Source organism: Calonectris borealis, chromosome 26, assembly GCF_964195595.1.
Source record: "Calonectris borealis chromosome 26, bCalBor7.hap1.2, whole genome shotgun sequence".
NCBI classification, from domain to species: domain Eukaryota; kingdom Metazoa; phylum Chordata; class Aves; order Procellariiformes; family Procellariidae; genus Calonectris; species Calonectris borealis.
In genome coordinates, this window is record NC_134337.1 from 1,958,207 (window position 1) to 1,975,431 (window position 17,225).

Below are 17,225 nucleotides of genomic sequence, written 5' to 3' on the forward strand. Positions count from 1 at the left end.
TGACCCTCCATCCACACCAGCATCCTGCTAACTGGGGCCAAGACCACCCCCTGCATGACCGGAGCAGTTGCACGGCACACGGAGCCTCTTCCACCCGTTTTTTTCCTTTCCAAGCTTAATTCAGCAGAGCAGCCGCAGCCTAGCACAGCGCCAGGACTGGCTGACGACTTGTCCTCGCCCTGCGCACCTCGGGACGGGCCCCCGCCAGCCGCAGCCCTGGGAAGCGAGTCCCCGTCTTGGCCAGCCCAAGGGACTCTGCTCTCGGAGGTGGCTGCAGATCACGCGTGGCGAGATCCCAGGATGCTGCCAGCGCCCAGCCTGCCCTGCCACTGGAGACAAAAGGTTTCGGCTACGATCTTGCCCCTCCGAGCTCGCTGCCCAAGCGGGAGCCGTGCCGAGGCAGCGTCCTGGGATCTCTGCGCACGCTATCCCCAGAGGGAACTCACACACTCGGCAGCGATCCTGGCAGAGGAAGAAAGGTGTGTAGGGAGAGGTAATAACTGTTACCTGACCAACTGGTATAGCTGGAAAATGCAAGAGAGGTTTCACGGAAACAAAGCCTTCTTCAGACCTGGAACAGAAGCAGAAAATGGCAAGCCGAGTCCGGGTCGAGAACAGTTGCTCTGAGCTTAGTGCAATTATGCTAATTTGGTAATTAAAAAAAAAAAAGAGGTGGCATTTGTGGGGCAGGGAGGGATGGTAGTGAGATGAAAGGCGATATGGGTGATGGGTGCTGTGGGACCAGGCTTTGGTCAATGCTCAGCAGCCTGTGCCCGTGCCCAGCTCATTGTCAGATCCTGCGCGCCAAGACACCCGAAACTGCTGCAGAGCAAAACCTCAGGGCTTGCCAGCACGTCCCTGCAGCCACAGTGAGAGCTGGCCGGGGTGAAGTCAGCAAGGTCCCAGAGCCCACGTGCACTCATCGTAGGCTGTAGATGGCTTTGCACGGTTGCCTTGTGTTTTAGATTGAGGGGAGGAGAGAAAACCCCAACCCCAAAACTCCTCGCTCTGCAAGTTCCTCTACTTTTTCAAAGTACGGTGCTCTCCAGTCACCATGTCCCGCTTTCATCCTTCTCTGGTGGAAAACCACATTGATCGGTCATGGGAAAAACAAAGATTTATGGATTTCAGTTTTATTAGAAGCGTGGAAAAACCCCATCTCTTTACAGGGATTGGATCTCAAGGGGAAAATGCAGCTGTCTGCTCTGAGCACGAGGCTCTCCTGGTTGGATCAGGGGACTGGGAGCCAAGTCTTCTCCTCCACCTCTGCTCTGGAGCTGCTTCTGTGGCTCTGGGCCAGCTGGGAGCCCAGCTCTCCCCTTGGTAAAAGGGGCAGGTCGAGCCTTTCATCCCAGGATGCGCCTGGCTCCCCTTGCAGCAGGCCAGCTCTGCAGTCCCTAGGTGACAATAATCTCAATAATCTCAATTTCTTCTCTCTGAATTAGAAGGGAACCTACGATGATCCCTTTTTACTGAAAATTCAGCCCCAATGGGGGACTTGCAAGGCTCTTCTTAGGTAGAGAGGCTGATGCTGGAGCAGTTGCTGATGAAATTGTGTTTATTTCCAGAAGAACTACATGAGTCAGTACTGTCTCCTCGAGCGGAGCAGAGCCCTGTCTGTACCGTCCTCCAGGTTCCTCCATTGCAGCCGAGAGTCCCCAAAAGCAAAGCAAAGCAAAGCAAAGCAAAGTGCTGGAAGCTTGAAATTGCAAACTAAATTGGACTGTAGAAAAAAATATTAATCAACCCAATGATTTTCTACTGGAAAGGCTTTGCTGGAAAAACTGTAATGAGGGAGATGCAAAGGGCTTGGTCTGACGTGGCCTTTCAAAAATATCCCTCCTAGTTGGTTGTAAAATGGTCCCTTCCTTTCCTAGGATGTTCCGCGACCTCCTTGCTAATTGGTCAATCTAGAGACATCTGAACTGTGCCCAAATATTTCGCGGAGTGTATTTGCAGCTCAGCTGGTGGCTGGACCTGCAAAGGGAGGAAGAGGAGGAGGATTAGCGGCGATGGGCAACCCTGGGGTGGGAAGGGGTAAAGTTTGTCCCACGGCCTCTGCAGACCACTGCAGCACCCTGCCCTGCGCGGGGGTTAACGCCAGGCTGCGGTGGTAAAGGTTAAACATTACCCCCCGCGGCCCCCCGTGGCCTCCGCGGTGCTGCAGGTGCAGGATCAAACCCCGCGGCTGCAGCTGCGCAGGAGGCGACCCGGTTACAGCATAACCACCCGGATTCGTCACTGCGGGTCCTGTGTGTCCCCCGCAGTATAAAATGGGGAGAAATGGGTTTCTTCACCCCCATTTTCCCCTCCTGCAGCCCTCCAGGCTCGTGTCCTCCCCCCAGGGAGGAACGGGGCTGGGTTGGGGTACGTTGGTGTGAGCAGGGTACGTCCATCTTGTCCATCTTCCTTCGCTGTGGCCTGAGCCCTCTCACTCACTGCTCACATCAGAGGGGGTTTCTCATTAATTGCAACTAATTTCATGTGCTATGAGGGATGCAGTCTGTTGTACAGCTGCTGGCGATGTGTCACACTTATTCTATCCATCACCTGAAAAGTTTCCATTGACACCACTTTTGGGGGATGTCCATGGTTCTTCATCGTTAGACCTGGGGCATCACAGGAGATGGCATCTACTGAGGAGGCCAATCTGCAGAGCAGAATGGGAACGTGAAGGATGCTTTAGCATCCGTGGGGCACCACAGTGGCATTTCTGAATCAAGATTTGTCTAAACTATTTCTTTTTTTAAAACAAGCTAAATTATAAATGAAGAAAAGCCCTCTGCTAGCTAGGTGCAAGGCAGTTTGGACAACGGTTATTCCTTTCCTACAGAACACAGGAAAACCTGTGGTCGGGTTTTGTTCAGTTTCTGAGCAAGCACACACCAATCTCAGACACTTTCTGGCTTTCTTTGCACAGCAGAGCTCTCTCTGTACTATCAGTCTCCAGTGCATCGCACACACCTTTCCGAAAGCTGAAGGAATTGTAGCTGGGGAAGGACAGCCCCGGATTATCCCAGCGTCTGCAGAGCACCAGCGCGGGGATGCAGGGAGACGTCCGTATGCGGGAGGGAGCGGAGATTTTTAAAGCATTTGCTGGTGAGACCTTTGTGAGCTGTTGCACCGCTGCAGCGATGGGGTGGCAGCTGAGCAAGGGTGAAAAACCCCTTTTCCTGGCCATCGAGCCCCATGCCCCAGCCCGGTGGGGAAGCCTGGGCAGATGCTGCTGCTGACTCCGCTCCACCACTGTCAGCGCGGCAGGGATGAACCTGTGGAGCCAAGGGAGGAGCCGAGTCCTGGCCGATGCTGGGGGACCGGCATGGGCAAAAAGGGTGGAGGTGGAGGGTTCACCGCTGGGCCCTGGGGCGAGGTTGAGGAATGCCGTAATTACAGCACAGTTGTGGAAACTGGAAGCTCTCCACTGCCCTGTAGCCAAAGAAACAGGCTCTGCATTGGGATGAGACACAGGACACTGTTCCCAAGGGAAAAAAAAACCCTGCTGATACTGGTCTAGCTCCTTAGTGGGTATAAAAGGGTGTCTTCTGCTGATCTGCATCAGATGAAGATCTGCCCTCCCTGAGCTCCTCGGGCAGATGCAGGTCCCTCCTGCGAAGCGGCTGGAAAGCCACCCCTGGGCAAAGCGGAGAGAAGTGCGGTTTTACACTAGAGCCTTGCCTGCACGGCTCCCTTGGCCAAAAGCACATAGCTTTCCTCTCCTGGTTGTAGATCTGGGACAGCAGATACGACAGCCTGGTGCGTAGAGTGGATCTGGATAAATGTCAGACTGCTTCCGCTGAGCATCCCTTCCCCGCACCGACTCAGGCCCCTGCCTAATTTCATCACCTTCGGCTTTGCGGACCTGCAGTTTGGTCTGGGCTTCGGGGATGAGCTCAGGGTGGCCAAAATAGTTTTTGTAAAGGGAAGTCTGGTCTCACAAAATGACGGGCATTCACTGAAGGCATCAACGAGCTTGTGGATAAGGGCGACCTGGTAGATAAGAGTTTTCCTGGATTTCCAGGAGCAAAGACCTTTAGGTCAGCCACGGCTAAGAGGGAAAGTCCAAGTAGCGGTAAATAATCAATTAGCAGATAGGAAACAATGGTGAGATAACAAACTGCTGATAATTCTCGTGCATTCAGCATAGCAGAGATGAAGACTGGTGACACAGATGTTCAGAAGGATCTTGGAGTTTGGGGATAATAAAGCAAGGGATGTTTGGACGAGTATAAAGTGACACACAGAGGGAAAAATCCAACATGACTTCATATATAAGATGATGGGCTTTGGGCTGGCCGTTGCCTACTTGGGAGTGATAGCTTGGGATTATGGTGAACATGAAAAAACATGAGGCACATCAGGGAAAACACGAGCTAAATGCTCCGTGGCAGCAAAAATCTCAAACCATGAGAGATCAATGCTTTGTGCTGCCAAACAGCTCAGCAGGACCTCGTCCAAATTATAGGAGAGGAGGGAGCCTTTCCAGCAGTGGGGAATAGATCTGGGAAACTCCTTGCTGAAGGATGTTTTTTATACTAACAATTTTCCTAGGTTTGAGGGAAACTGGGCAAATCTATGGAGGAGAAACCCACTGAGGGGTCCTAAATAAAGAGGAAACCACGTTCAGCTCCAAAGGTCTCTGAGCTGAAAATAGAGACCGGGGGAGTGTGAGGGACGAGTCATCAAGGCTCGTCCTCTGCCTAATCCCCAGCCACTAAATGCCTGTCTAGAATTTCTTCATCTTAATAATAAGAGGAATCACAAACTGTAAGGTTTTATATTCCTTTGCTGTGTAGGTCCTAGCTGGGGGTGTTCTTTCACTACATTCAGTCTAATCCTTTTTAATATCCTGTTAAGTCCTATGCTTCAGTGATATCCTTTGGCAATGAGTTTTGCAAGTAAAGTGCTCACTGTGCATTAATCAGAAAGGTTTATTGCTTTATAGTAGCTTGTTGATGCTGAACTGCTATATATAGTTTGTCAGCAATTAGCAGGACGCTTGCAAGGTTATTTAAGTAATTTTTTTCCTTATGCCACAACTCACTGAATTTTCTGTATGTATGAAAACACTTGAAAGATCAAACGGTTATTGCAAAAAGAATGAAAAACAGAGAACGAGCCCTGCTCAGAGCAGATGGCTCATTAGACAGGGCTATCTTTTAGAGATGGGATTTTAATCAGGAACCTTTGATTAGAATAGTTCCTTTGGCTGCTCAGGTCCCGGGCACACCCCTGTGGGCTGGAGCCATGCGTGGCAAGCTCAGCCTTATAACCAGTCCCTTGGGTTGGCGGAGAGTTGGATCTCACTGGGCTCAGAGACCAAACAGGTACTCAAGGGGTCCTGGATGACTTTTTCTGCAGGCATCTGCCGTGATAGCTGCCCGGCTGCGCCCAGCAGTGGGAGCACCGGGGTCCTGGCCACGCTGTGCACTGAGGCTGGCCCCAGGTAAAAACCAGGCTTGGACCCGGCTCTGCTGTGTCTGGGTGCCCCCATCACCCCGATAAGACAGTCCCCCCGTTGCCTTCACGCCTGCCCTTTGAAGGAGAGTGTTGCCCTGTGCGAGCGTGGGGGGATGAGGTCTCGGGACCAGCCCGGGGGGGACGATAGGTTTGATGGACTGGGTCCAGGCATGGGATGAACCTGGGCACACAACTCCCCTCTGGCACAGGGCTTAGGCACCCAAAAATTCGACACCCCCATGCTTCAGCCACTTCTTCTGAGACTTTGTTGGGTGCTGTCTGCTGCAGCAAAGCTCATAACGAGAGGGAGGCCATGTCAGCTCAATCCAAGATGTCCAGAAAAGGCTGAAAGGAGCAGGGCACCCTCCCATGCTCTTTGGAAAGGGCTGGACTGCACCCAGACGGAGGTGTTTTAATGACTGTTTTGGATCCCTGGGAGCCAGCCTCCTCCCACTCAGCCCAAGGTAATTCACCTCCTCCACCGGTGTTGGAGGAGTTGTTGACTGGTGGAGAGCGGCTGGTAAAACAGGTTCTCTGCAGGGAGTTGTCTCCGAAACCCTGGGAGACCTGGATGGATCGAGCCCCGAGCGAGGGTCTCTGCTCGAACCCTGGCACAGCAGGCAGCGAGGAGTGATTTGGTTTTGCGTGGCACTCCTGGGCAGGGCGTCTTTTGCACGGCGCCGCTAGTAGACAAATTACAGCCTTGCCCCTGTCAAGGTAGATAAGAAACCATGTGATGCAGCGTGGTGGTAAACGGGTTGCAGGCAGGGTAAAGGTGCACAGGGAAATAACCTTGCAGGGAATTCCTCCCTCCTCGAGGAGCAGAGAGTCCGGGCAGCGCAGATCCCCGCGGGTCCGACAGCACCTTGGCCTTGATGCCTGCACAACTTTTGGTGGCGCTCTGAAACTCACGGAAAGCAGGAATGTCTTTTAGCAGAAGGAACTGGTCCGATCTCTCCAGGTAGGTGCTGTGGTTTAATGCTTAACCCTTTCCACCAGCGAGAGGGAGGGGGTGAGGGTGGGCTGCTGGCACAGTGAGCCTCGGCCGAGGGGTGTTGGGGAGGATGGGAAGAGGGGACAGCCGCCGTGGGGGATGTTGCTTGCAGAGGTGGTGCCAGCCCCGGCGAGTGCTTGGCACTGCTGGAGTTTCTGGTGGGTGGGCAAGATCAGAGGCGGATTTGTTTCTGCTGCCTGGGGAAGCTGAGCCCTGCATAGGAAAATGGCTCTGGAAATTCATCCTTGCCCCGCGTTGGATACATTTTTGGTCTGGTTTGCCTTTCTTTGGGATAGGGTCTGGCTGGCTGGGCTGTGCCTCCAGACTTGCTCCAGAGCCGGCTGTGGGGTTTTTTCACTCGCCCGTCTCCGCACAGCCCTTGGGTGCGTGTCCCGGCGGAGGTTGCAGCCTCTGCCCATCCGGCACTGAGCAAGCCCTGATTCATCGGCAGTCGCTGAATAATCCCCACAGCCCCGCGGCATTGGCTGCTCCGCTCGGTCTCTCCTAAAAAGTGATTTTTGTCTCCGATGGGAGCCAGGGCAGGTGAGGCTCCTGGGCATCAGGGCTCACACGAAGCCTGGGTGGTGTGGGGGTGGCTCCTGACCTCCTGCAGACCCCGGGCAAGCACCGCCGACCTCGGCTGCGCAGACGGGGTGACAGTGGCTCAAACGCAGCCCCGCTCTCCCACAAAACGGAGCAGAAATCCTAGTTTGAGTGGATGTGATGGCTCCGAGACTTAATTGCAAACCCCAGTACTTTAGGCAAGACACCCACCACAGCCAGTCCAGAAACGGGAATGAAGAGATACCCCATTGCTCGGAGGCTGCCAGCTCACACCCTGCCTCCATCACGGCTGCGACAGATCCAGAGGGCATCCCAGCCCCATCCAGATCCACCTCCTCTGCGCCACGGACCTGCTCAAATGCAAGCCCAGCGGGGTCCTGCAGCCAGGTTGTTTCACAACCAAGGCAGTTTCCCCTCGCTCGTTAGATGAGGCAGCATTCACTGAAACAGCATAAATGTCAGACATCTCAGCACTAATGATTAACAGGGCAGGAGCGGACAAGGCAATCTTTTTTTATTAATCTCTTTGAGGTTATGAAAGGTAAGATGGTGAAAAAATAAACCCCTCTGAAAAGAAGAGGGGAAGATTGGCAAAGCAACTCCATAGCCTAATGGGTGGATTACTTAATTACAAATAATGAGAAAGTGCATGTTGATAATGCCAGGTTACATGCTGCCTCTGCAGGAGCCAAGCAAATTCAAGGCAGGAAAATCTCATTTTCATTTCGAAGGAGCCTGTGCATGCAAAAACAAAGAAGTAACTGGCTCTCACGTGGCTTTAAACTGGCGTTAGCCCTCCACGCTGTCGCTGCTTAAGGGACAAGAGCGCTTAGCAGAGGCACCTGCGTGCGTGCGTCCCCACGCACGTGCTCACCTTGCCGGGTAGGAATGTGTGTGCGCAGTGATTGCTGCAGCACGGCTCGCCAGGAGATCACACCGTGCTGTGCAAATAAAGCCGTGCTGCCTTCCCAGCGCAGCTAAGCTGTGTACAAATATTTACAGGTCAGGCCCATGGAGGCGAGTGCGGCCGCAAGGAGCTGCACGGGGAGGTGTCCCCCGGTGGGGTGAGAGCCGGCTGGGGATGCTCTCGGCTCCTTGGGGCAGGTCCCAGCCTTCTCCATCCCCGTCTCTGCCAATGCCAAGCACGGCATCGGGGACCACCCTGGAGCCCCCCAGCAGTGTGAGGCGTGAAGGCTGCTGGGGGGAGCAGGGGGCGATGGGGATGGAGGCAGCGGCAGGAAAGGGCAGCACACGTTGCCCTGTGCCCACACGGGTGCTGAGCTCTCAGGCAGGACCTGTCCCCCCTTTGCTCTCCGTTCTGCTCTGCTGACCCTTTCGCACTCCCCTGCCTCCCTCCACCAGGAAGAACAGAAGCCGCGAATATTTGCGGGGGGTAATGTGGTTTAATTTATGACCCGGCTTTCATTACACAGTAACTCGTAAACCACGCTGCGAGTCACCGTGTCCGCAACGACGTTAGCGATACCGCAGGCCCGGACCTGCTCTGACTTTCACATTCTAAGAAGTCAAATTCAAAGCAAACTCTGAGCCTGGATGAATCTGGAGTGCCAGCTCCAGAGCTGGGACACTGCGATGGGATGGATCCTGTGCAGGGCGGGCTGTTGGGGGCGCGGGGAGCTCCGCTGGGACCCCTGCATGTGTTTGCAGCTGATTGAGGACTAGTGCTGTAGGCAGATGAACGCTGCTGTTGTGAAAAGCTCAATCCAGCCAGTAAAAATATTTTCCAACACAGTTCATGCACTGGCAGAGAGGGTGGGCAGGGTTTGCAGAGAGAAGAAGGGAAAGCTGGTGTTGTCCAAATGACTTTTTATTCAGGTTGGCATTTTATCCAAAAAAATATTTACTTGGCTTGTGCAATATAAAATCTTTGAAGATGACTCTTTAAAGATGATTACAAACCTTGTCTTTTTGGTACAATCTGTGATTACAAACAATTGCCAGGCCCAGCCACACGCAGGGAGTAAGAGGAGCTCCTGCTGTCCCTGTTTCCAGGCAGAGCTTGTCAGCAGTACCTTCAGCCTCTGATCCTTTTGCATCTGAGGCTTTTTGCTCAATAAAAATTAAAATGCCATTGCCACAACTCATGCTGGGGCTAAAATCTTCTGCCACTAGTGGTTACCCTTCCAGTTTATGTGGTTGAGATCTGTGTGGTGACTCTAGGGTCTTGGGCTTGCTGAGTTACAGGTTAAATATCCTTGCCCGGGAAGGTTTGCTTAATGTAGGGATTCCTTTCAAATAAGTGCTGCCTCCAAGAGAAGAAATTAGGAGTTGTAAAGTCAAGTGCTTGTGTTGGGAAATGCCTGCATCAGCTGGGTGGAGCGAGAGCGCTTTACGACACCTGGCTCATGTTGGCATCCTTCTCCTCCAGCCCCATGCAGCAGCTGGGGAAGGCAACCTCTGTCAGCCCCTCATCCCTTGCTCGAGGGCATTTTGGTCTCCTTTCCTGTCTGGCATCAGGGCTGCAAGCTCCCCGTGCAGGGCACAGCCTCACCATGATGTTATGTTTCATCCCAAACAGCCTGGCCAGGCAGAGGACCCTTGAGGATGAAGAAGAGCAGCAAAGAGAGCGCCGGCGAAGGCACCGGAGCCTGCTGTCCTCCACATCGATGGATGAAGAACCTCCTAGCCCTGCGAAAGACACCAGTCCAGCTTCCAGCAGGTGCGAGAGGTCCTGCTAGCATCAGTCTTACTCATGATGGTGACGGCTTGCTGCCTTGTTTTTCTTAACCCTGAGCCAAAGCTGTTGCAGTTGGTGGGAGTCTCTTCTGGATGAGAGTGGGCTGAGCTGTGGGAAGAGCAGGGCTGCAACGGGCCCTTGGGTGGAAGGATGGGCTTCGCAGGAGGAGTAGAAGAAGAGGGGTATATCTCTGGTGGGTTCAGTCACGGGCCTCAACACGTCCCACAGCACAGGGAGATGGTGTGCCAGGGTGAGGGTCGGTGCCAAGGTTGAGCTGAGGTGGGTGCTGGCCATGCCGTAGTGGCATCTTGAGCAGGTAAGAGCAGGGAAGGTGGGCTGAACATGCAGGACCTGGCTGGCTGTCCTCCTGCTCCTATGAACCTTGCAGTGATGTGGTATGACCTGTGCTGAGGTGGGGAGCTGACCCAAGGGCTTTCCAGTGGTGCTCCCAAAGTCCCTTGCTGCAGGGACCTGGGATTTGGAGATGCCCTGAAATCAGACTGCCCTTACACAACCTGACCCTCTCTCTAAATTGATCCTGGAAATGTCCAATATTTAGATGGCTTCTGTCCACAGGGAGACTCATGCTCTATAGGTGTTCCTCTCTGCAGACGTGATGGAGTTAGGATGCCTGGGTTGCATATGGGTTGAATAGGGGTTGGACATGGCTAACATGAACAAGCTAGATAGGAGATGTCGCCCTTCCCTGGTGCTAGCCCAGGCTGCCCACATGGTGATTGCAATTCAGGAGGAGGGCGAATATCATCCCATACCCTTCCCCAGCCCTGGAGGCTGTGTAGATGCAGTCTGTGTGGCCCTGGACAAATGTCCTATCTGCCTCTTCCCAAATCGGGTGCCTATGTTTGCCTGTGGGAAGGAGGGGAAAATGACTGTTTTGCAGAAGGTGTTGGGACTGTGGCTGAACCCTGCCATAGCAGATTGTCTTACAACCAACTTTGAACTTAAAGATAGTGGTATATTTTCCTGATCCACCGAAGAGCCACAGACGCACATGTCGCCCAGCAGCAGACCCAGCAGACTGCTCTGAGCCCGCAGCTCCCTGGCACAGGACCTGGTGGATGCTGATGTCCTGGGATGAGGCTGCGGAAATGCTTAATCCCTGCCACAAAAAGGAAAAAAAGACTTTTAATCCAAACTTGTCCTCAGAGAGCCTAGCTGGGGTAATGGGGATGAGTGTGGCTGCAAGTCCTGGTCTGCAGGGATGACTCCAGAGACGTTGGTGGGATTTTTACACCCCCACAGAGCCTTTCAGCTGGGTTAACCTCACCTGCAGCATAAAAGCTGAGGTTTGCCCCCTTTTTGTCTCTGTCTCTAGACCTCAATCTCTGGTGAAGCCAGTGTCTCCGGAGGATGAGGAAGAGCGTAAGCTCTCGGAGGTGCTGAAGACGCAAGAAGGGAGACGGACAAGGTCCCTGATGGCCGTTTCTGAAAGGCTGAGGCAGGAGAAGGAGCAGCAGGAGCCAGGGGTGGGAGCAAGCCGCGTGGAGGCAGGGATGCAGCTGCGCGCAGGGCAGGAGAGCGTCCAGGCTGGAGAGCGGGGTCAAGATGTGGCCAAGGGCAGAGGGCACCCACCAGGAGAGCAGCACCCAGAGCCGGCCTCGGAGAGGAAGGTGGTGGTGAGGGCACGTCTCCAGGACAAAGAGGGACAAGGCGTGGGGACGCCTCGGGGGGAGCAGAGGAAGGAGGTGGGGGACCCACAGCAGCGGGCATCGCCAGAGCTGGGGGGCTGCCGGCTCCGCGAAGTGAAGATCCTGACCAGGCAGGGAAGCCGCAGCATGGAGAAGACAGCCTCGGTGGTGACCTCATCTCTGGACCAGCAGGTAAGCAGGAATGGACAAGGCACCGACCCTTGGGGTGTGAAGTCCTGGGTGCTGGGAGGACAACAGAGAGAGGGAGAGCCCAAAAGTACCAGGAGGGAGTTGGGACCCGTGGGCTTTTGGGGAAGGTTTTTCTGAGAGCTGCAAGCCACGAGGTGGTGGACAGGGTCCCACCACCTCCTTTCCTTCCCTTGCATGTATTATTCTGATCACCTCCTCTGGCAAGCCTCTACTGGTTGCCATCACGGTTTCACTGAAGAGGTGTTTGGGGTTTTGCATATCCAAGTGAGACAGCCAAGGTTTGGAGGATTTCGATCTCAAACTCCTGCCTCCAAACCAGTTCCCACCCTAGCTGCTCTGCTCCCTGCACCTCAACCTTCTCTGCAGACTCTGCAGGGATGCGTCAGTTGTCTGCTTTTTTCTCAGCAACCATCCAGGAATCCCTCAAAGGAGGTAATACAGCTATCTCCCACCCAAGAGGAACCTGCAGAGAAGTCAGATACTTCTCCAATTCATGTCACCTACAGCAGCTCCATCAGACGAACCAGCCCAAGAACTGTCTCCTTTCGGGTGAGCAAGTGTGAGAAAGACCCCCATTTAGGCAGTGGAGGATGGTGACAGGGAAGGGTTGCTTTAGTCTCCAGGCTATGTTGGCAGAGCCTGTTCCCAAAAGTGTGTTCGAAATCCACCCTTGATCTGGGCATTGCGGTTCTGCTTCAGTCTTTCCTCCATTTTCCTTCTCCATGTCTGACCAAAGGCCTGTGATGATGAACATGCCCATGTTCATACGCTTTGTGCTGGCATGGAAACTTGTGGGAAGTGACGAGAAAACAGGGAGCTCATTGTCTCAGATTTCCCAGAGTCGCAGGAATGACCATCCACCCTCCGGCATTTCTACTCTTCTCCGAGAGCACAAGATAAAAATAAAATCCATCCTCCTTCTTGTGCCTTGTTACATCCTGAGAATATCTTCAACTCTAGCCTCCCAAAAAAGAGGCTGGAATAAAGTGCTTGGAGAGGCTGGGAAAACCAAGAGCTGTTGAGATCCTCCGTGCTGTGATTCAGGACTGACTGGCTAGGCTTAATTGACTTTCATGGTGCTTTATTGGGAATAAAACTGTTAGCACTACAAAGTGTCTTTAGTCTGGAGAGCTTTGAGATATGAGATAGGCTCTGGTGTGGGTGAAAATGGAGCTTGCTTGACAATGGGGGAGACGAGTCTGAGACAGTTTCTCCCATGTTTATCTTTGATAACCAAAGATGGCTCCAGTATCTCTTCTCCTTGTGTCTTCCAGATGATCTCAAGAAAACAGAAAGAAGAAAGCCAAAGCCCTCTCACAAGGAGGTCAGCACCTCTCTTCATGTTACTTTGACCTTGTTGGGCAGGAATTGTCATCCTTTGTTTTCCAAGGGAGGAGGAGGAGGTGATGGGACCAGCTAGTGAGTGTCCTGGCACAGATCTGCTGAACATTGGTCCCTGGGGTGCCTGGCTGATCGGGCAGCGACGCTTAGCAGAGGAGAGGACAATGTCCAACGTACAGCTTACATCTGTACAAGATCCCCCAGCTAACCCCTGCTGTCTCTTTGTTGATGTAGTTTCTCATCGGTGCTTGTGTCTGCACAGGAGTGATTAAGTGTTGAGCAGTGCAGCACCACAACAGGGTCCCATCCTTGGAGACATCAAAACCCACTATACAGGTCCATGAGCAACCTGGTCTGGCTTTGGTGGTCAGATCAAGTGATCCTCCACATCTCCACGGCAAGGTTTGGACAGATGGCTTAAAACTTCTTGAGGAACCGAGGGCTCAGGTCTGAATGCAGGGAGTCAATAGGGTGCCCTCTCCCACCTCTGAGTGCAGGGCAGGGCAGTGGGGCTTTACGGGCACCTGGGCTTGTACCTGTGCATACTATAGGCAAACTCATACTGATATCAGTGAAGATGTAGTTCAGATGTGGCAGTGGTGAAGATAGGGTAAACTGAGGAGCTCAGAGCTATTCTTCAATGTACAGTGTTCCCTAGTAAGATGGTGAGACCCAGAGATCTCGGTCACCAGCAGGGAATGAGCTGCCTTGGTTCACTTGGCAGATGGATGCAGAAGTGCCTGTGTCGGACGGGGTCTTCCCCTGCCAAGTGGAGTCCCCCAGGAACATGGGCTGAGTCCCAGGAGACCCTGAGGGGGCTGTGTTCAACTCTCTCCCCTCTTCTTCACCAGCGCAAGTCTGAGGATCCCAGGTAGCAGCACCACCATTGGGGAGAAGCTGGAAAAGTACACCTCAGCCGTGCAGGTACCGAAAACCCTTGGCATAGCTGGGCTGGCATGGGAGGGATGTGTGGGAAGAGGGAGAGGGACTGAGCTGCACTGAACAACCAGCGCTAATGGGGTGGAAGAAGATGGTCCCAGGCAGAAGAAGGGATCGGCCTCAGGGTTTTAGGAGCAGGGAGGGGATATCCCTTGTAGAGGGTCATGGGGACGCTGCATGGTCCTGCTGGGGGGAGCAGCGGGGCAAGCCCATGATGGTGGGCTGGGAAGGACAGACCCCAACGGGCTCGGGACGTGAGCCAGAAACAGGACTTTGCTTTTTACCGCTTGGGATGGAGCACGGCCCCTGCTAACGCCCCTCTCTTCTCCCAGCGCTCAGAGGTGGTGAAATCATCCCTGACTGTTCAGAAGAGCCTCTTGCTGTCCTCGGAGGGGGTGGCCAGCAAGCGCAACTTCTTCGAGGCAAGCGCTCCCAGCAAGGCTGAGCCGCTCGCTGTCAGGAAGGTAAGGGCAGGAGCTGGCCCAAGTGAGGACTTTCCAGCAGGGTCCTATGCCAGGGCAGGCACCAGGTTTTTGGACAAATCTTCCCGTTTGGATACCAACGCACTGCCTGGCAGGCTGCCGCCTGGATGCAGTTTGGTGGGAGTTTGGTGCTTGTTGAGTGGTGCCGGGCAGGGCTGGGCTCAGGCACCGTCTGCCACCGAAACTGCTCTGGCAGTGTGTGGGTTCGTGCCGATGTGCTGGTATTTGGAGAGCTGGGACGGAGCCAAGCTGTAGGCTGGTCTCTGCCTGTTGCAGGTTTGCTCAGTCTCCCCGTGTCCTGGGTTACGTTTGTGCAGTGGGAGAGCTGGTGTAACCCTGGTGTCCCTCTCTGTGCCACAGGACAACGTGAAGATTCAGGGATCAGTGACATCCCGCATTAATCTGTGGATCAGCAGAGCTCAGGAGCCTGCCAAGGAGGAAAAGAGCAAGGTACCAGCGTGTGCCAACACCTTGGGCTAGAGACCTGAGACCAGGCAGCCTGGGGGACATGTCCCTGCGTCTGGGGTGGTGGGGCTTGAAGGGTTGATGAACCCTTGGCTGAACCCACTAAAGGGTTTGAGAGGAGCTTAGCCAGGGTCGGAGGTTTGGGTGCTGCAGGACCACCACGGCTAGATGTCAGGCTCTACTTGTTGCTATGCCCTGACCCTGATCCCAAAGTGCCTGAGGCAGCCGCTCCCACCCTTGGTGGGTTGAGGAGGGAACAGGCATCATCAGCTGGGTGTGTGTCCCAGGGGACATACAGGGAGACCTGACCCTGCCACCATGAGAGAGATCAACCCAGCATGACCCCATCTCTACCAGTGTCTGGAGGACTAGCTCTGACCTGGAAGCCGCTGGGAGATGAGCCGAATGCTCGGTCCTTCGGCACTGGGCTCTGCGGGGCTTGGAGACCTGTGTGTGCACTGAGAGGTCCTGCTGCACGTGGGGTCTGGAGTGATCTGCATCCCTGTGTGTATTCCAGCCCCCAAAAGTAGGGTGTCTTGTAGCTCTGGGGACAAATTGCCCAGCTAAGGGGACTCAGAGGTCATCACTTTGCCACCGCGGCTTCTCCAAGGACATGGATGCAAGGTAGGTGGGCAGAAGAGCCTTTGGCCTCAGCGTAGTTTACTGTACTTGGGAAGGAGGGGTTCAGCAAGTCCTGGGGAGGTGTCACTGTTCACAGCAATAAGGTGTTTTGCCACTGCTCGTAGCAGTCTCATGGGTACAGGACCAGGAGGGGCAGCTCCAGCCCAGCCCTGCAGCCCGGGCAGGCAAGCCCGGGCACCCCCAGCGCTGAGCCGCAGAGATTAGCACTGCCCAAACGTGTCTGTACCGGGAGGCTCTGCTGGCTCTGCGTCTGCCAGGAAAGGGTTTGCTCCTGAGGTCACTCTTGGGTAAAGCTTGCAGCTCCTTTATCAGTTTTTCCTATAATAACGCCTATCCATCTCTGCCGGCTGGAGCTGCGCTTGGTTTTGAGCGTCTACAAGGTGCAGGGTCTCAAAGCCGGGTGGTTTTACGTGGAGCATGTATGCTTCAAGGTTTGGTTGAAGTCAGACCAAGGCAACACTGTACATGACGCATGGGGAAAACCTTCTTGTGCCACTTACGCCTCTCCTGTTTGCAGGGCATCAGGAAAATAAACAGCCTGCCAAACCGTGATGTCTGGGTAAAGCAGCCTGGAGACACCCCTGGAGACACCAAGGTAGACATGGAGCTGCTCTGAAAACTGGTGCATGCTCTGAGCTAGGGGCAGAGCCGGGACCTGCCCGCCGGTGCATCTCCCACAGGGCAGGCGTGGGAGAACCAGGCTATGGGGGGAGAGGGGTTGTGTGGGACATCCAGGACCCCATGACTTCGGGGAGTCAGCAGGAGGGGACGACTTGAGGCGGCTGTAAGAGTGAGAAGGGGTCTGGTCTGGGAGAGGAAGGGAAGTGGCTTGTGGTGAGATTTAGGGGATGCCTGCCTGCCCCATCCCCTGTTCGGGACAAGTATGGTCATGGTTAAAGTAGCTGCCTTTGGGGGGTTTGCAGCCTCAGGCCCGGCCTCACTGTTTCTCACTTTCTTTTCCAGTTGTAATAATATCAGTTGTAATAATATCAGATGATCTGGGAAAAACTGTTTTGTTCGGAAGATGAAAGCCCAACCCTACCCAACCGTCCAGCAGCCCACTGCCACGAGAGTCCCCCGCGCCATGTGTGGGTGCACCCCAGGTCACTGGGGCCCTCTGCTTGCGGGATGGGAAGGAAGAAGGCTGGAAGATTGTCCCTGCGTCCCCAGTCCTCACTCGCTACCTGTTCGGGAGGGCCCAGGCCTGGAGGCTCTTTGCAAATGCTGAAGCAGACTCTTGCCTCGTTTCCCCACAACATTTTGGTGTTTTGCTCCTCATCTCTGCCTGTGTCCATAACTGCGCTTGCAAAGGGGGTCAACCTGTACATCTCCCTTGCAGCTGGATGATGTCTCTGGGGCAAGAAGCTGCCCGGCCAAGGGAGTTTCAGCTGCACGTCCATGGACCATGTCCATCCCTGCTGCCTGTGTGGGTGTGGGGTGAGATGTCACCCCCCCTCCCAGGCTGTCACTGCTGGAGGGACCCAACCAAAGGCAAACGGTGTTTGCGCCAGTGTAGCTTGGAGATGCCTCATGGAGGAAGGGTGGACCTGATGGCCCTGGTGCTTCCCTTCAGCACGCAGCTGAGCCAGAGCCAGAGACTTGGCCTTCTCCACCCTGTCCTTGCTACCCCCTGCCCCCTACAAGCAGCGACCCTTTCACTGAGTGATACAGCAAGGTTGGGCTGGCCATGGTCCTATTTTTGCGGTTGCATGGAGCTGAGCACCCTGTGCTGGGCCGCTTCTGCAAACCCCATTCTCTCTCGCCCTTCCTCCTGAGCCCTTTGC

General features: G+C 54.5%; 1 protein-coding gene across 1 annotated transcript; it reads left to right on the forward strand.

Annotated features, from left to right (window-relative positions):
- The first annotated feature begins 6,028 nt into the window (after positions 1–6,028).
- On the forward strand, positions 6,029–16,410 carry LAD1 (ladinin 1). Its single transcript, XM_075174395.1, is given in 13 exon segments — positions 6,029–6,085; positions 6,087–6,168; positions 6,296–6,351; positions 6,354–6,418; positions 9,555–9,695; positions 11,050–11,554; positions 11,978–12,121; positions 12,847–12,896; positions 13,765–13,837; positions 14,185–14,316; positions 14,695–14,784; positions 15,959–16,036; positions 16,405–16,410. Coding segments are annotated over 13 exon segments (1,479 nt in total).
- Positions 16,411–17,225: the final 815 nt, after the last annotated feature.